The sequence below is a fragment of the Prionailurus bengalensis genome, chromosome B4 (assembly GCF_016509475.1).
Source record: "Prionailurus bengalensis isolate Pbe53 chromosome B4, Fcat_Pben_1.1_paternal_pri, whole genome shotgun sequence".
Lineage (NCBI taxonomy): Eukaryota > Metazoa > Chordata > Mammalia > Carnivora > Felidae > Prionailurus > Prionailurus bengalensis.
The window spans coordinates 135,628,560-135,645,028 of NC_057358.1; the positions used below are offsets into that span (position 1 = coordinate 135,628,560).

General features: G+C 53.6%; 1 protein-coding gene across 1 annotated transcript in view; it reads right to left on the bottom strand.

Moving 5' to 3' along the window:
• Positions 1 to 3,688: 3,688 nt before the first annotated feature.
• LOC122472857 (NADH-cytochrome b5 reductase 3) overlaps positions 3,689 to 16,469 on the bottom strand; it is a 28,092-nt gene continuing 15,311 nt past the window's right edge. The window contains exons 8-9 of the mRNA XM_043562794.1: positions 11,974 to 12,073; positions 3,689 to 4,833 (exon numbers count right to left, since the gene is read on the bottom strand). Coding sequence (XP_043418729.1) covers positions 4,661 to 4,833; positions 11,974 to 12,073 — 273 coding nt within the window. The 3' untranslated portion in view covers positions 3,689 to 4,660. The remainder of the gene's footprint in view (positions 4,834 to 11,973; positions 12,074 to 16,469) is intronic.

The following is a 16,469-nucleotide window of genomic DNA, read 5'->3' on the forward strand; positions in this document are numbered from 1 at the left end:
GTAACAGCTCGGACTGTAGAAAGGTCTTTCTGTGCCTATCAGCCCCGCTCTTGGCATTTATTATCCCCGGTTTTTTTTTTGTCTTGCTAAGCTGGCCCGGTTTTTCGATTTAGTGATTCACGGACTGCCTTCCGCTTGGCGACCGTAGCCAGTTTCTTGCCCCTGGAACCCTAGAATAAGGACAGCTGCCTACTTGTGGGTTAGAGCGAAAGATGCCTGCGGCTACCGGCTGCATACAGTAGGCGCTCGCGTTGCAGCTCACGGGGTGACAGCTGGAGGACCCCTTGGGTCCCCTCGAGCCGCGCTTCTTGGCGGTATGGCTTTCACCAGCAAATTGCTTCTCCTCGTTATGCTGCGGTTTACTTGATCTATAAAATGGGGCAAATAGCAGGTCGTTGCGGGGGTTGCGTGACAGACTGAAAATCTTGGACACGCGGAATTGCCTTTGCTATAGAAGAGGCCGCCCCAGGACCCAGCGCTAAGCCCGGCACGAGGTGAGTGTCCAATATGTTTGTTGCTTGATCAGTAGAAAAAATAATAATAATAATACATGCAACGTCTTTAGAACAGCCAAGAGCACGTACTGTACGGAGTTACTAATTTCTCAGTCCGGTGATGCCAGCGGAGTTACTGTCGACAGAACACGCCACCATTCAGACTGGCATCAGAAGCTCTGCGGGCAAGGGCTGATAAAGCTGGAGGGCTGGGCACCAGACCGAGGAAGGGAATCCAAGTCCCATCAGCGCAGCCGCGGTGGGGTGCTGGCTGGCCTTCCCTTTCTTAGCTCCAGAGCGGGACCTCTAGCCTCTCCCTTCCTTCCTCCTTCCAGGAATTGCGGGGAGGGGGACCAGGTAGAGGAAGGGAGGGTCCCAGGCTCGCCTGCTGGGCAGGTGCAGAGGAACGAGGGAGGGGCCAGGGGACCGCGGGAGTTAAGGCCCCGACACGCCTTAAGGGCGATGTAAAACAGTGACCGAGGGGTTATTTTTTAAGCCAGTTCAGTAAGGTAAAGAATTGAGATCAGCTGTCAGCGGGTGGCCCTCCCCGGAGGCATTTCGGAGCTCCATAGGGTGGTGTCGGCTGGTCGGCGGGACAGGGATCCGGGAATCCTGTCACGTGGCGGTTGGGGACTAGGGTGTGGCAGTCCTGAGGCGTGGGCCCTCCCCACGCCTGCGGCATTCCAGGGGGGGTGAGGCCTGTTACGGTTCTCCCAGCCCGGGCTTCGCTCCATTTCGCTTAAGAGCACGCAGGACTTTTTGCCCAGTGTGAACAGGCACGGGGTTGCCGGGAATGCAGCCGCGCCATAGCCAGAGGAACTGGGTCCTGCTTTGTTTGGAAACCCACCAAGAACGTTGCCCCGCCTGGGAAATCCGGGCCCCTGTCAGCGGGGGACTGGGGGAGTCAGGTTGCATTTAGGGGCTGTGACAGTCCAGGACTCCGCGCCTGGGCACACCCCTGCCCACCCTCCTTCTGGGGGACATGGGCCAGCATTTACACACTGAAATGTGCATCATTTTGTAAGTTCCTTTTCTTTCTTGCTCTTTTATAATATAGCTGGAGATTTGTGTTGATTTTTTAAAATTCTGTGTGGGGGCACCTGGGTGGCTCAGTCGGTTAAGCGACCGACTTCAGCCAGGTCACGATCTCACGGTCCGTGAGTTTGAGCCCCGCGTCGGGCGCTGGGCTGATGGCTCAGAGCCTGGAGCCTGTTTCCAATTCTGTGTCTCCCTCTCTCTCTGCCCCTCCCCCGTTCATGCGCTGTCTCTCTCTGTCCCCAAAATAAATAAACGTTGAAAAAAAAAAATTAAAAAAATAAAATAAAATAAAATTCTGTGTGTAGGCTGGTGATATTACCTGCGAATTCACTTCAGGAGGCTAAAAGGGTCTGTTATAAGTGTCACTTTAATTTGTTTTTTAATGTTTCCTTATTTTTGAGAGAGACACAGAGACAGAGCACGAGTGGGGGAAGGGCAGAGAGAGGGAGGCACAGAATCTGAAGCAGGCTCCAGGCTCCAAGCTGTCAGCACAGAGCCCAACGCGGGGCTGGAACCCATGAACTGTGAGATCATGACCTGAGCTGAAGTCGGATGCTTAACCGACTGAGCCCTCCAGGCGCCCCTGTAAATGTTACTCTGAAAGGGTGGGAGTCAAGAGAGGGTAGAGACTCGTGATCACTCACCCATTTTATGGGTGGGAAACTGAGACCGGGTGAAAGGTGAAAGGGTAGAGACCAGGTCCAACCCATGCCCTTCTCAGCTCCTGGGAACAGCCCTTCGTGAGCTCAGGCAGGTGTACATTCTGGCCCTCAGGGCTGTTTTCTCATCCTCCAAAAGGGACCAGAATTGAGGAGACCTAACGCGAGTCCAGTGCTCTGCAGAGTCCCCAGCACATGGCAGGGGTGCAGAAGGGATTCCCAGGCCAAGCCCTTTGCTGCCCCAAGGAGCCCAGCCCTGCTCCAGGATGCGGGCCAGGGCCAGAACAGAGGTAAGAGAAGAGAGGAAAAAGGGGCTCCCGGGCCTGTGGCTTGGCTTCAGGCGTTTCTTCCAGTGCACTTCCCCACCCCACCCCCACTCCCCTCCAGCCACACCGACCTTCACAGTGTTCCTGAAGCCATCCGGCAGACCTCTGCCCCATGGCCTTTGCGCTTGCTGGTCACACCCTCTAGAACACTGCTAGTTTGCCTCTTTTCCAGCTTCATTTCCGCTGTCCCCTCAGCCACCTGCTTTCTTCCATCTGTTTCTTGACGTTAATCCCACAAGCTTGCTCCAAACCCAACGCCTGGGCACTCCCTGTTCCTGCCACCTTGAACACCTATCCCTGCAGAGCCAGCTTCGTTGTCTCTTCAGAGAAACCAGCCCTCATTCCCACGTTGCCTCGTGGCCTAATTTGTCTTGGCATTTACCGTTTCACTCATGACACCATCTGGTACTTGGCTTAGGACTTTCTCACCAGTGCCCCGGTAGCCGGGGAGGGTGTGTTGGGGCAGCCGCGGCCGAGTCCCCAGCACTTGAATGGGACACAAAGGCACGAGGGGGCTAGTGGACCCCCTTGGAGCCCTCCACGGGGGGAGCAATACCTGCCTTACTCAAATGAACCCTGCTTCTCAGGGCCGACCAGAGGGGAAAGCAAAAAGGGAAACAGTGCAGACGCACGGAGTTGTCCAGCACAGGGCCGGAGAGGGCTCCTCGCATGGCTGAGATGACATGACTAAGGCTGGGCAAAAGCAGGGCCATTGAAAGGCTGGACCCCAGTGTCCCCGCGCCCTGGCCCAGCTTTCTGTCTCCAGGAATCTATCCTCAAAAAACAAAACAAGTCATCTGACAGGAGGCTGAAGAGAGCCGCTGTCATTTTCAAAATCCACAGGTGGGAAACAATCCAGCTGTCCAACCCCAGGGGATCTGCTACATAACGGATCATGATCCACGTGGCTTATGGAGACCGTGTGACACAGGGCAACAGCAGCGGCCTCAGGTGGGCCACGTGGCTTCACCAGGGCGGTCGGCGTTTGCCTCTGGACGTCCGGTGTCTTTTCTCCCGGGTATATTTTTCCGTACTGTCCAAACTTCACACAACAAACACAAACACACGTTTGAAATAAGTGCCGAGCCCCTTCTTGTCTCCTCCCCCCCCCCCCCCCGCCACCGTCCCCACAATGACACAAGTCACAGAGCCTCCAGGAGCCCCAGAAGGGTTAGTATTAGCAAAGTTTTATTTCAACGTCTTTTCTGCTCATAAATGATTCTGGAAAAGCCGATACGCAAGAGGCTCACCCACCCTCGTCTAAAGGCAACACTGAGGTCACTGAGAACGCTGCTCAGACAAACTCCCCTATGCTGGGGCGCAGGCAGCAGGACGGGCGGGTTTGGGGCAGAGGAATAAATAAACATCGTCTCAGCTCTGCCATCAGGGCTGGGGGCCCAGGGCCCAGAGGCAGCCCATGAGACTGCTGGGCCGACAGCTTGGAACTCCCAAAGCTGCCCGAAGTTAAGGTGTGTTGCAGAAAATGCCGAGGCTTCCGGAGGGCCTGCGTGTCCCCGGGAGGAGCCCTGGGCCGGTGGGCCAGTCTCCTCCTCCTGCTCCAGCCCCGGGAGAGCCCAGCTCCCTGCCGGCGGGGCCTGCCTGGGCGCTGGCGCGGGGGCAGACTCTCATCCCCACAGTCCCTGCCGAGAGCACTTTTTGGCATTTATCTGTTATGTAGTGTCAGGTGGCTGTGACCCAGAGCAGGTAGTGAGGGGTGGCTGGGGGGGGTCCCTGGCACCTGCAGCTCTGGGCTGCCCGTACACCTGTGTTTGCTTCCAGACTGCGGTCTGCTCTGGGAGGGGTGGGTGGATCGCAGTGCTGGGAGCCTTGGCCTAGTAGTGTGTGGGTGGGTGGGGTGGAGGCAGGGCGGGGCCAGGGCTGAGCATCACGGGTAAGAACTGAAGAGGGCCAGATGGTGGCTGGAGGTGGCCTGCCTGTAACAGCACCCTGCTCCCAAAGGGGTCCCTCGGGGGAACCAGCCCAGCGGAGTCACCACCGCAGCTCAGGCAGGGCGGGCTGCACCCAGGGCCGCAGCGGGAGATGTGGCGGGAAATGACGTTAAAGAACAACGGCGGGGAGGGCGGCTGTGGACGGGGCACGGTGAGTGTGCGGGGCAGGCGTGCGAGCAGCCAGGGCCTGGCCGTCAGAAGGCGAAGCAGCGCTCCTTGGGGTGGCCCACGCGGTCCAGGTTAGGCAGGCAGGCATACTGGATCATGGGCGGGGGCCCGCACATCAGTATCAGCGGCTCCTCCTCCGGGGGCGGAAGGTGGTCCCGGATCATTTCTTCATTTACGAAGCCCTGGCTGTAGTCCCAGGCTGCAGGCGGGAGACAAGGTGAGTCCCAGTGTGGCCGTGTGACTGACCAACGACTGCCCACCTACCCCAAACCGCCTCCCCCTGACCATTAAACTGCTGTGCTGTGAATTCCTCCCTTCTTTCAACAAACATTGAAGAATGAAGAGGTTGATCTGAAGCAAACGTTTGCCCTGATCCCCTGCCCCAGCCTGGCTGACCCAGAACAAAGCAGCCAGTAAATAATTAACAAAATGGCAGTAAGTGAGTATCTACCCATAATTACTCTAAGCATAAATGGACTAAATTCTCCAATCAAAAGTGACTGAGTGGGGGTGCCTGGGTGGCTCAGTCGGTTAAGCGTCTGACTTCGGCTCAGGTCATGATCTCACGATTCGGGAGTTCGAGCTGCTCGTCGGGTTCTGTGCTGACAGCTCAGAGACTGGAGCCGGCTTCGGATTCTGTGTCTCATTCTCTCTCTGCCCCTCCCCCACTTGTGCTGTCTCTGTCTCTCAAAAATAAATAAATGTAAAAAATAAAAAAATTAGAGGAAAAAAAAGTGAGTGGATAAAAAACAAGACCTATCTATACCAACATAAAAACAGACACATAGTTCAATGAAACAGAATAGAAGGCCCAGAAATAAACCCATGATTATATGGTCAATTAATCTTCAACAAAGGAGGCAAGAATGTACAATGGGAGTGGTGTCAAATAAAGCCTCGACAGGGCACTGGGCTGCTGTTGGTCTGAGGGGGGAAAATATATATACAATGGGAAAAAGACAGTCTCTTCTACAGACGGTGTTGGGAAAACGGGACAGGCACATGCAAAAGAACAAAACTGGACCACTTTCTTATGCCGTGTGCAAAAATAAACTCAAAATGGATTAAGAACCTAAATGTGAGACCTGAAACCATAACATTCCTAGAAGAAGGCACAGGCAGGAATTTCTCTTAACATCAGCCATATCAACATTTTTCGAGACATGTCTCCTAAGGCAAGGGAAACAAAAGCAAAAATAAACTATTAGGACGACATCAAAATAAAAAGCTTCTGCACAGCAAAGGGAACAGCCCACAAAACTAAAAGACAACCCGCTGAATGGGAGAAGATACTTGCAAAGGAGTTATCTGATAAAGGGTTAGTGTCTGAAGTATATAAAGACCTGATACAGCTCAACATCCAGAAAACAACCTAACTAAAAACTGGGCAGAAAACGTGATACGCATTTTGCCAAAGAGGACACCCAGATGGCCAACAGACCTATGGAAAGATGCTCATCATCACTCATCATCAGGAAAATGCAAATCAAAACCGCAATGAGATATCACCTCACACCTGTCAGAATGGCTAAAATCCAAGCACAAGAAACAACAGGTGTTGGCGAGGACATGGAGAAAAGGGAACCCTGTGTACTGCTGGTGGGAATGCAAAGTGGTGCACCTGCTGTGAAGACAGTATGGAGGTTCCTCAAAAAATTAGAAACAGAATTACCCTATGGTCCAAAATCGCACTACTGGGTATTTACGCAAAGAATACAAAAACACTAATTCAAAGGGATACATGCACCCCAGTGTTTATAGCGGCGTTCTCTACAACAGCCAAGATACCTTGGGAAGCAGCCCAAGCGTCCATTGATAGGATAAATGGATAAGAAGATGTGGTGCATATATACGAGGGAATATTATTCAGCCATGAGATGCCACGAAATCTTGCCATTTACAACATGGATGGAGCCAGAGAGTATTATGCCAAGTGAAATCAGGCAGTCAGAGAAAGACAATCCCATACGATTTCACTCATAGTGGAGTTTAGGGAAAAAACCAACAAAGAAAAAAGAGAGACCAAAACAGACTCTTTTAACTGTGGGAAACACAGTGATGGTGGCCAGAGGGGAGGGTGAGGGCCTGGGTGACACGGTGAAGGGATGGAGAGCACACTTTTCGTGACGAGCACTGAGTAACGTATAGAACTTCCGAACCACTACCCTGTACGCCTGAAACTAATAGAACACTGCGTTAACGACACTGAAATTGCACGAAAACAGACGAACGGGACCTATCTATGTGCTGCCTACAAGAACGCACTTTAGACATTTGGGAGGACACACAGACCGAGAGGGAAGGGACCGAAACAGATGTTCTGTGCAAGTGGAAACGAAAAGAAAGCTGAAGTAAATAAGGGACAAAGATGGGAGAGACATAATGGTAAAGAGGTCAACCCCACAATGATGTAACATTGGTAAACGCTTATGTGCCCAACATAGAAGTACCTGATCACATAAAGCAAACACTAACAGATCTAAAGGGAGAAAGAGAGAGCAATACAGTAAGAGTGGGGGATTTTAATACCCTGCTTATATCAATGGCTAGGTCACCCAGACAGAAAATCAGTAAGGAAACATTGGCCTTAGGCGACACATTAGGCCAGATGGACCTAACGGACGTTTACAGGACATTCCATCCAAAAGCACACCTCACATCTGTCAGGATGCCACCATCAAAAAGACAAGAAACAAGTGTTGGACAGGATGTGGAGAAAAGGAAACCCTTGTGCACTGTGAGTGCGAGCGAGTGTAGCTACTGTGGAAGACAGTATGGAGGGTCCTCAAAAAATTAGAAACAGAACTACCCTATGACCCAGCAATTCCACTTTTGGGTATTTATCCGAAGAAAATGAAAACACTGGGGTGCCTGTGAGATCAGGTCATGATCTCAGGGTTCATGGCTTCGAGCCCTGCACTGGGCTCTGCACCGACAGTGCTGAACCTGCTTCGGGTCCATTCTCTCTCTCCTCCTGCCCCTCCCCCCCACCTCTCAAAAATAAAATAAAATATTAAAAAAAAGAAAATGAAAACACTAACTCGAAAAGATACCTGCACCCTATGCTCACTGCAGCATTGTTTACAATGGCCAAGATATGGAAGCAAACTAAATGTCCACTGATGGATGAATGGATAAAGAAATTATGCTACAAATGCTTTCACAGAGCAAGAATTCCTTTCCCTTGAAAGGTCCTTCTAGCTGGACTAAGAATCAAGTTGACACGAGAGGGCTTAATAGGCGAAAATCAAATTTAATAGCCTATATACAGGGAATCCACACAGACATGGAAATTCCAAAGGCAGTCAGGCAAAATGAGGTCCATAAGTCATTCTGAACCCGGGAGAAGGGGGCAGGCGTCTGAGACTTCAGAGGGAGGGAATGTACTTCATGGCAGGGTAAGAAGGGATGTTTGTTTATTAGATATTTGCCCTGCCATACAGATGAGTCACTCAGATAAAATTTACCTCTGATAATAGCCCTCATTCTGAGAAAGACCCCCTATTTATTTATTTATTTATTTATTTACTATTTTTAAGTTTATTTTTATTTATTTTGAGACAGAGAGGGCAAGCAGGGGAGGGACAGAGAGAACAGGAGAGAGAAAAATCCCAAGCAGGCTCCGTGCTGTCAGTGCAGAGCCCGATGTGGGGCTCAAACTCACAAACCAAGAAATCATAACCCGAGGTGATATCAAGAGTCAGACGCTTAACCGACGGAGCCACCAGGCGCCCTGGAAAGACCCTCAATTTAGATTCTTCTGTGTGGTTGAGGAAGGGACAGAAGTTTCTCTTGAGCCCAACAGGGTCTCAAGTGCCTTCAGTTCAAAATAACCCATGTGCCAAAGTGGCACATTCTGGAGGGGAGGGGTGTGGGTGAGACCTGAACCCCTTCAATACAATGGAATATTATTCAGCCATAAAAAGAATGACATCTTGCCATTTGTGACAACATGGATGGACCTCGAGGGTGTTATGCTAAATGAGTCAGACAGAAAGACAAACACCGTATGAGTCACTTACATGTGGAATCTTTAAAAAAAAAAAAAAAAGAAAGAAAGAAAAAACCCAAAGACAAAAAACCGCAAGCTCACAGAGAGAACGGATTGCTGGTTGCCAGAGGCAGGGGAGGGGGCTGGCAGAGGTGGGTGGAGGAGGTAGAAGTTTCTTTTGACTTTATTTTTGGTGTAAGTTTATTTTACTTTTTAATGTTTATTTTTGAGAGAGACAGAGTGCCAGCGAGCAGGGGAGGGGCAGCGAGAGAAGGAGACACAGAATCTGAAGCAGGATCCAGGCTCTGAGCCATCAGCACAGAGCCCCACGCGGGGCTCGAACCCACAAGTGGTGAGATCGTGACCTGATCCCAAGTCTGACGCTCAACCGACTGAGCTACCCAGGCGCTCCGGTATAAGTTTATTTTATTTTTATTTATTTATTTTTTTTAACGTTTATTTATTTTTGGGACAGAGAGAGACAGAGCATGAACGGGGGAGGGGCAGAGAGAGAGGGAGACACAGAATCGGAAACAGCTCCAGGCTCTGAGCCACCAGCCCAGAGCCCGACGCGGGGCTCGAACTCACGGACCGCGAGATCATGACCTGGCTGAAGTCGGACGCTTAACCGACTGCGCCACCCAGGCGCCCCAAGTTTATTTTTAAAGATATGCACGGGACTGAGCTGTATTTGCTAGTATGTACAATGCGCGGCTATAGAAGACATCGCGAACTGACCCGGATTTTGTTTAAATAGTGCGTTTTTGTTTACACGTGTACTGCACAGGCCAGCCGCACTTGCACGTGAGCTGGCCCCAGGCCCCATTCCTTCACTCAGTTCCACGACGGCCCTTGCCCGCCTGCTACACCAACTTTCTCGTGGCACCTAGAATTTCAGCTTCTACCTAACGTTGTGGCAACACCTCGACTCCTCCTGAACTGTGGGTCAGGGTAACAATAAAGGCAAGTGCGAGGTGCCAGGAGACGACCCAGCCCAGCTCCTCCTCTGGCGGGTAGCGGGTGCCCCTTACAACAGCCCCCAGGAGGCCGCGCTCTGGTGTGTGCCACCAGCAGGGGTCAGCGCCGGCCCCTCCTCCGCAGGCAGCGGGGACAAGGAGGCCCCGCCCCGCCACGGGTGGAGCCTACCCTCCCACGCCACTAGAAACTGTAACCAGAAGGGAGTAAACCTCTCCCGTTCCTCTCATTCCCGCCCCCCCCCACGCCCCCGACTTCCAGTGAGACACAAATACAAGCTAAATGTTCCTTTCTTTACTATAAAAAAAAAAGAGAAACTCCAGGAACCTGTGCTCCTGCCACCCCTCCCTGCCGGAGTCTACAGTTTGCCCGTGAACAGCACGGGTCCGCTTACATTACATTTTTTCCGGTTAGTGCAGTAAATATATTTTCTTTACGGTTTTCTTAATACCACTTTCTCTGGCTTACTCTATCGTAAGAATACGGTGTGTAAAAATACACACAATATGTGTTAATCGGCTGTTATCGACAAGGCTTCTGGTCAACAGTAGGCTATTTTAGTAGTTAAGTGTTTGTGGAGTCAAAAGTTATATGCTGGGGCACCTGGGTGGCTCAGTCGGTTAAGCGTCCGACTTCGGCTCAGGTCATGATCTCACAGTTCATGGGTTCGAGCCCCGCGTCGGGCTCTGTGCTGACAGCTCAACCTGGAGCCTGCTTCGGATTCTGTGCCTCCCTCTCTCTCTCTGCCCCTCCTCTGCTCACTCGCACTGTCTCTCTTTCTCTCAAAAATAAGTAAACATCAAAAAAAAAAAGTTGGGGCGCCTGGGTGGCGCAGTAGGTTAAGCGTCCCACTTCAGCCAGGTCACGATCTCGCGGTCCGGGAGTTCGAGCCCCGCGTCAGGCTCTGGGCTGATGGCTCAGAGCCTGGAGCCTGTTTCCGATTCTGTGTCTCCCTCTGTCTCTGCCCCTCCCCCGCTCATGCTCTGTCTCTCTCTGTCCCAAAAATAAATAAAAACGTTAAAAAAAAAAAAAAAGTTATATGCAGATTTTTTGACGGCACGGTCAGTGCCCCTAATCCTGCTGTTGCCCAAGGGTTAGGTCCTCTGCTCTATAACGTGCTAATAAACCTATTTCGTGTTCATCTTCCTCCACGAGAGCATCAGCTCACGGGGCCAAGCTGGCTTCCTGAACAGAGCGAGGGCTCCACCAGGAGCCTGGATGGGCTGGTCCAGGGCGGCCGGCTGGCGAGGGGCCTCAGGGCACTGCCGTCCGGTCCACAGTTCACCTACATCCCAGCCTAGGTCTCAGCCAGGAGGCCCAGGACCCGATCTGTCAACCCTGAAGGGTGGCTTCTCCCACTCATGAGATGGGCACCTGCCCCTAGAGCCCGTCTGCCCGGTTCCGGGGAAGGTGGACGCCGGGGCGGGGGGGGGGGGGGGCGGATGCGAATGACATCACACGCCGGTGCCCTAAGGATGCTTCAAAAATGTCCATTTCCCACCACTTAGAAGTTTCCCATGAAAATGCAGGGCGCTGCTTCTCTTGAAAAGCGGAAAGGCCCGGCCCGTGGGGCTGCAGCCTGACACGAAGGAAGGACATGGAAGGACGGCTGGCTGAGGGGCCTCTGGAGGGAGTGGGGGTCTCCGAGGCTGCACCACCTCCCTGCAGGCTCCCAACCCTGCAGCCAGACGCCATCAGGACCACCGGCCAAGAAGCCCGACCTGCTGCTTTTCTCACAGCAAAGAAGAGACTCAGGTATTTCCCGTACCCACGTCTCCACCCAAAGCGGGAGAATGAAGCGGAATTTAACTCCCAGGGGGCAGCCTCGGTTCGGGTTTTGGAGGTGGCCCTCATCCACTGCCTCCTACGTGACCTTGGCAAACAGCCTACCCGGACAGGTCGAATGAGGGTAAGGGTGCGTCGGCCTGACCCCAGCGGCTGCCCAGGGAAAAAAATGGGCGTAACGTGCCTTACAGGGTGCAAAGTGCAAAGCGGGGCAGTTGCCCCCAACCCCAGCAGTGACCCTGAAGACCTGCCCCAGAGGGAGCCCCCGACCAAGGGGAGAAAGGCCAACTTTCTTTGTCCGGTGGGGGGCGGGGCAGCCAGGGAGGGCCTTGGGCTCTGGGGGAGGAGGATGTGGGTTCAAGCCCCGGCTCTGGTGCTTTCTAGCTGTGTGCTGTGGGACACTTACTTCCCCTCTCTGATCCCTCCTTCCTCATTTTTGTGAGAGGGCATCATAAAAGGGTACCTCCTTTGCACACGGCCATCCTGAGCACCACTGGAGACGAAGGGTGCAGAAGGCTCAACCCCGGGAAGGGTCCAGTGCCCCCCCCCCACCCCGGCCCCGGCCCCCTCAGCGCTTCCTCCCCTCACCTTCGGGGGCTTTGTCCACCGTGTACCAGAGCTTGAAGCGAGCAGAATGTTCGTTCCTCAGTTCCTCCAGCTCGGGCCGCAGCAGGATGTCCTTCTCAGTCTGCGGGGGACAGGGCCCAGTGGTCAGCAGGGACGGCTCGTCATCCCACCCGCTGGGGGCCACGCACTTGGCGGCGCTTGCTGGGGAGCGGCCCGGCAGAGCCGAGCCAGACTCCCAGAAACCCCCAGAAACCCCCGCCCCGCTCTGCCCACCTCGCCGGAGGAGCGGATCAAAGCTGCAGACCAGACGTTCATTACAAACGGCGTCTGCGGAAGGCGCCCAGCGCTGTGGGAGACGTGCCCCCTGTAAGCGGGAGCGGGGAGAGCGAGCAAACGAGGCCGGGCACACGCAACCGCAGAGCAGGGGCGGACCGTCCTGACCGTCCACTTGAAAGAGCCAACGGTCCCGCCACCCTCATCCCTCGGCCAAGCCTCTTTGCGCTCTGGCGTCTCGGGCTGTATATCCGTAAACTGGGACACGGAGACACTGCTCCCCAGGTCACACCCGCTCCTTCCACAGCCTCGCCCATGCTGACCCCCTGCTCGACCTACAGCTCCCCACTCTCTGCTCACACCGGCCTCATCCGGCTGGCCCCACGTGACCCTGTCCTTCAGCCTGGTACCACCTCCTCCAGGAAGCCTTCCCGGACTCCCCAGGGGCATCGGCGTGCTCCTCACATGGGCCCTCTGACCATGGGCCTTTGCCTCATGCGTTCACAGATCACAGAAGATAGAAGGGGCTCCTCCAATCAGTGGGCAGCCTAACTGACCTCATGGGACTGTTATTAAACTGGGGGCCAAGGGATCGCCCACTCACAAAGCACTACTGAGCCCCTGGGCCAGGGCAGAATGGCCCTCCCCACGGAGGCAGACAACGAGAGATGCAGAGATGTATTTTCTCTGTCCCACGTGACCAACGGCACCCGGACAGGCTCAGCGAAAGGGACTACTGGGGGCGCTTAGTGGCATCGAGAGGTGGGCAGGAAAAGACAAATAATTCGAAGCCACAGCGATGAACATTTGCTGATTACCCGCTGCGGGGAGGGCGTCTTGCTACAGGAGGGGCTGACCCAGCCGTACTTGGTCTCATAAGGACCCTGCAGTCCTGACCCCTCAGTGTTCCCCTCTGGGAAATGGGCTGCAGGCAGGAAGCACAAGCTGAGTGTCTCGGGGAGGAGGATGTTGATCGTTTCTCCCATTTCTAAGGGGGGCAGGGGGCCGTGCCTGTGCTGATGGGAGTGAGAACAGGGCCAGGGCTCAGGCTGGACAAGCTCTGTGTGAAAAACTATAGAAAATATAGAAGAAAAGAAAAATCACCCGATAGTCTTATCAGGTCAGTCCATTACCTGATAGAGATAACACGTTAGAATTTTTAGTGTATCTTTTAGACTTTGTTTTCTTTTTCTTTTTATGTTTGTTGGTTTATTTATTTATTTATTTATTTATTTATTTATTTATTTTAAGAGAGAGAGAGTGAGCACGTGCATGTGAGAGAGCAGGGGAGGGGCAGAGAGAAGAAGAGAATCCCAAGCAGCCTCCATTCTATCAGCACTGAGCCTGACGCGGGGCTCGATCTCACAAACCATGAGATCATGACCTGAGCTGAAATCAAAAGTCAGACACTTGACTGACAGAGCCACCCAGGCGCCCCTAGACTTTGTTTTCTAATAACTACATATCCTTTCTTTTTAACAAAAATAGGACCAGGGCGTTCAGGCCACCTTGCCGCCTGCTTTTTTTTTTTTTTTTAATGTTTATTTATTTTTGAGAGAGACAGACAGAGCATGAGTGGGGAAGGGGCAGAGAGAGGGAAGGAGACACAGAATCTGAAACAGGCTTCGGGCTCTGAGGCTGGAACTCGGGAACACCGAGATCGTGACCTAGGCTGAAGTCGGACACTTAACGAACTGAGCCACCCAGGCGCCCCGCCACCTGCTCTCCTAAGGAAAGAACGCACCGCAGACCCCCCACCTGTCACCGGCCTCTGAGCACCAACGCTTCCCTTACCAGCTGCCCAGCTTGTGCTGGACCAACGGACTGTTCCCTGCTGAAGGACATGTAAATCGTTCTGAACACCCTCCTTCACAAACAATGTCTCCTTGACCATCCTCACTGCCCTGCCAAGTTCTTAGATGAATCTGCAAAAGTGGAGCTTGGGGCAGAAAATTCCACGTGGGGAAGGGATTCAATACCTGCAGCCCCGTATTCCCTAGGTGGGCCTCTCTCACACCAGCAGCGACGAGACTGTCTGTCTTCCTACAGCTTTGCCAGCACCGTGTAATGACCGTTTCACAGCTCTGCCCATCAGAGGCACGGAGCGTCGATCTCACGTTTGTGTGTTTGTTTGCTTTTAAGCAATCTCTACACCCAGTGTGGGGCTTGAACCCATGGCCCCGAGATCGAGTCTCACGCTCTTCCAACTGAGCCAGCCAGGTGCCCGTATTCATTATCATTTCAAAAAGAGAGACGTTGTGGGGCGCCTGGGTGGCTCAGTCGGTTGAGCGTCCGACTTCGCTCAGGTCACGATCTCACGGTCCGTGAGTTCGAGCCCTGCATCAGGCTCTGTGCTGACAGCTCAGAGCCTGGAGCCTGCTTCAGATTCTGTGTCTCCCTCTCTCTGGCCCTCCCCCCGTTCATGCTCTGTCTCAAAAATAAATAAATGTTAAAAAAAAAAAGAGAGACGTTGTATCCCTAGCTCTATCTCTTTAGTTTGAAAAGACTCTTTCTGTAGTGGTGCTGCAACCTGGGTTTCTTCCCCAGCTGTTTATCTACCTCATTTATAGGGTTTTTTTTTTTCCATTTTTAAGCAGATGGGCTCTCCTTTGGTGTTTTGTTTAGACGGCCCATCCCCATTCATTCATTCAACACTCACAAAAAGGCTCACCTAGTGCCTCTAACGCACCACTTTCCATCTCTCTCCTCGGGTTTGAGGCGCCACCTGCACCAACTGGACAGTCTCGTGTATACTCGGCCCTGTCCCTCGGCCAGTGCTATTCAACCGAACTTTCTGCCACGACGGATGTGGGAATGTTCCGGATCCGTGTTACCCGATACAGTAACCGCATGCCACGCGTGGCTACGGAACCCATGAGAGAGGGTGTTTTCCATCTTAGTTAATCTTCGCTAACTTACATGTAAATAGCCACGTGTTCTAGCATGTTCCGGCACAGTCTGGATGTTCCATCGTGTCACCTGGAAATGCTTAAGCCCCAGTAAGCCCAGTTCTCGTGTGTGGCTTTGGAGCCACTGTTTCCATCACAGATGTGTTAGCAGCACGATCAATTCTACCCTGTTACTCTCTCTTTTCAAACTTTCTTGGCTGCGCACGGACACTCTGTCTTCCCAGAACACTAGCACCTTGTGTGCACGTTTCACTCTCCTTCCGTCACGGCGCACACTGGGACTCCCGAAGGCTCCGTGACCTGCCACGCTGCCCCAACGGAACGCAAAACCAGATACGGGACCCAGCGGCTTCCGCTCAGCCACACATCACAAAGGCTTCGAAAACGTAAAACAAGACAGTATTTCCTAAAATAGAGTTGCTCTCGCACACTACGCTCTGCCTCGAGTCCTGGTCCCGCTCCTTCCTGTGCGACCGGCAGGTCCAGCACCTCTCTGGGTCTCTGAGCCCAGAGCTATATAAAGTGGAGATCATTCTGCCGCCCAGCCCAGTGGGCCGACAGGCGTGAGGATGTCCTGTTCAGGTGACAGAGGACTGACGGCCTCCAGAGACTAACCCAGCAGCACCAAGTGGAACCCCCCCATCCCACCTCACCCCATCCCCACCACCTAGGAACACTGGCTCTTCCCACCCACCCCCGGGCCCCTTGGCAGCCCCCTCGGTGGGCCTCAGAGCTGTGTCCTGCAGCTGTGCGGGTCCAAGGACTCAGGCAGGCCCCTCCCCCTCTGAGCTTGGTTCCTCAAAGACAGGCCCTGGGGCAAGCTGACCTGAACCACATCCGAGAGGCTCAGGGGGCTGGGCATGGCCCCCCCACTGTTGGGGGATGGGTGTCTCACCTTGGCTTTGCCCCAAAGGAGTATCACTCTGCAAAACCCACACATTCAGTCATAAAACAATGCATCTAGAAAGACCCTTGGGATGACCTGGCTTCATCAGTTCATTCCACAATGAGGGAGCAGAGCCCAGAGACGGCAAGTGGCTTGCCCAAGGCCACACGGCAGGCCTGGGCAGGGGGACACGCACTCAGGAGCCAGAGAGACCGGGTCCAAACCCCGCCCCAACACCCCCAGCTCAGGGACGGCATGCATGCACGTGTGCTCTCGGCCCCTCTGGCTCCAGGCCAGCCCCCACCCAGCCCAGTGTTCTTGCCCTTCACTGCCAGGTTCCTCACTGTTTGTGGAGTGAGCTCTGAGATTCAGAGGAAGCAGCCAGGGAGCAAACCCCAGGGTGGGGGGTGCTCCAGGAGCATCACCCCCTCCGCCCCCCCTCCGAGCAG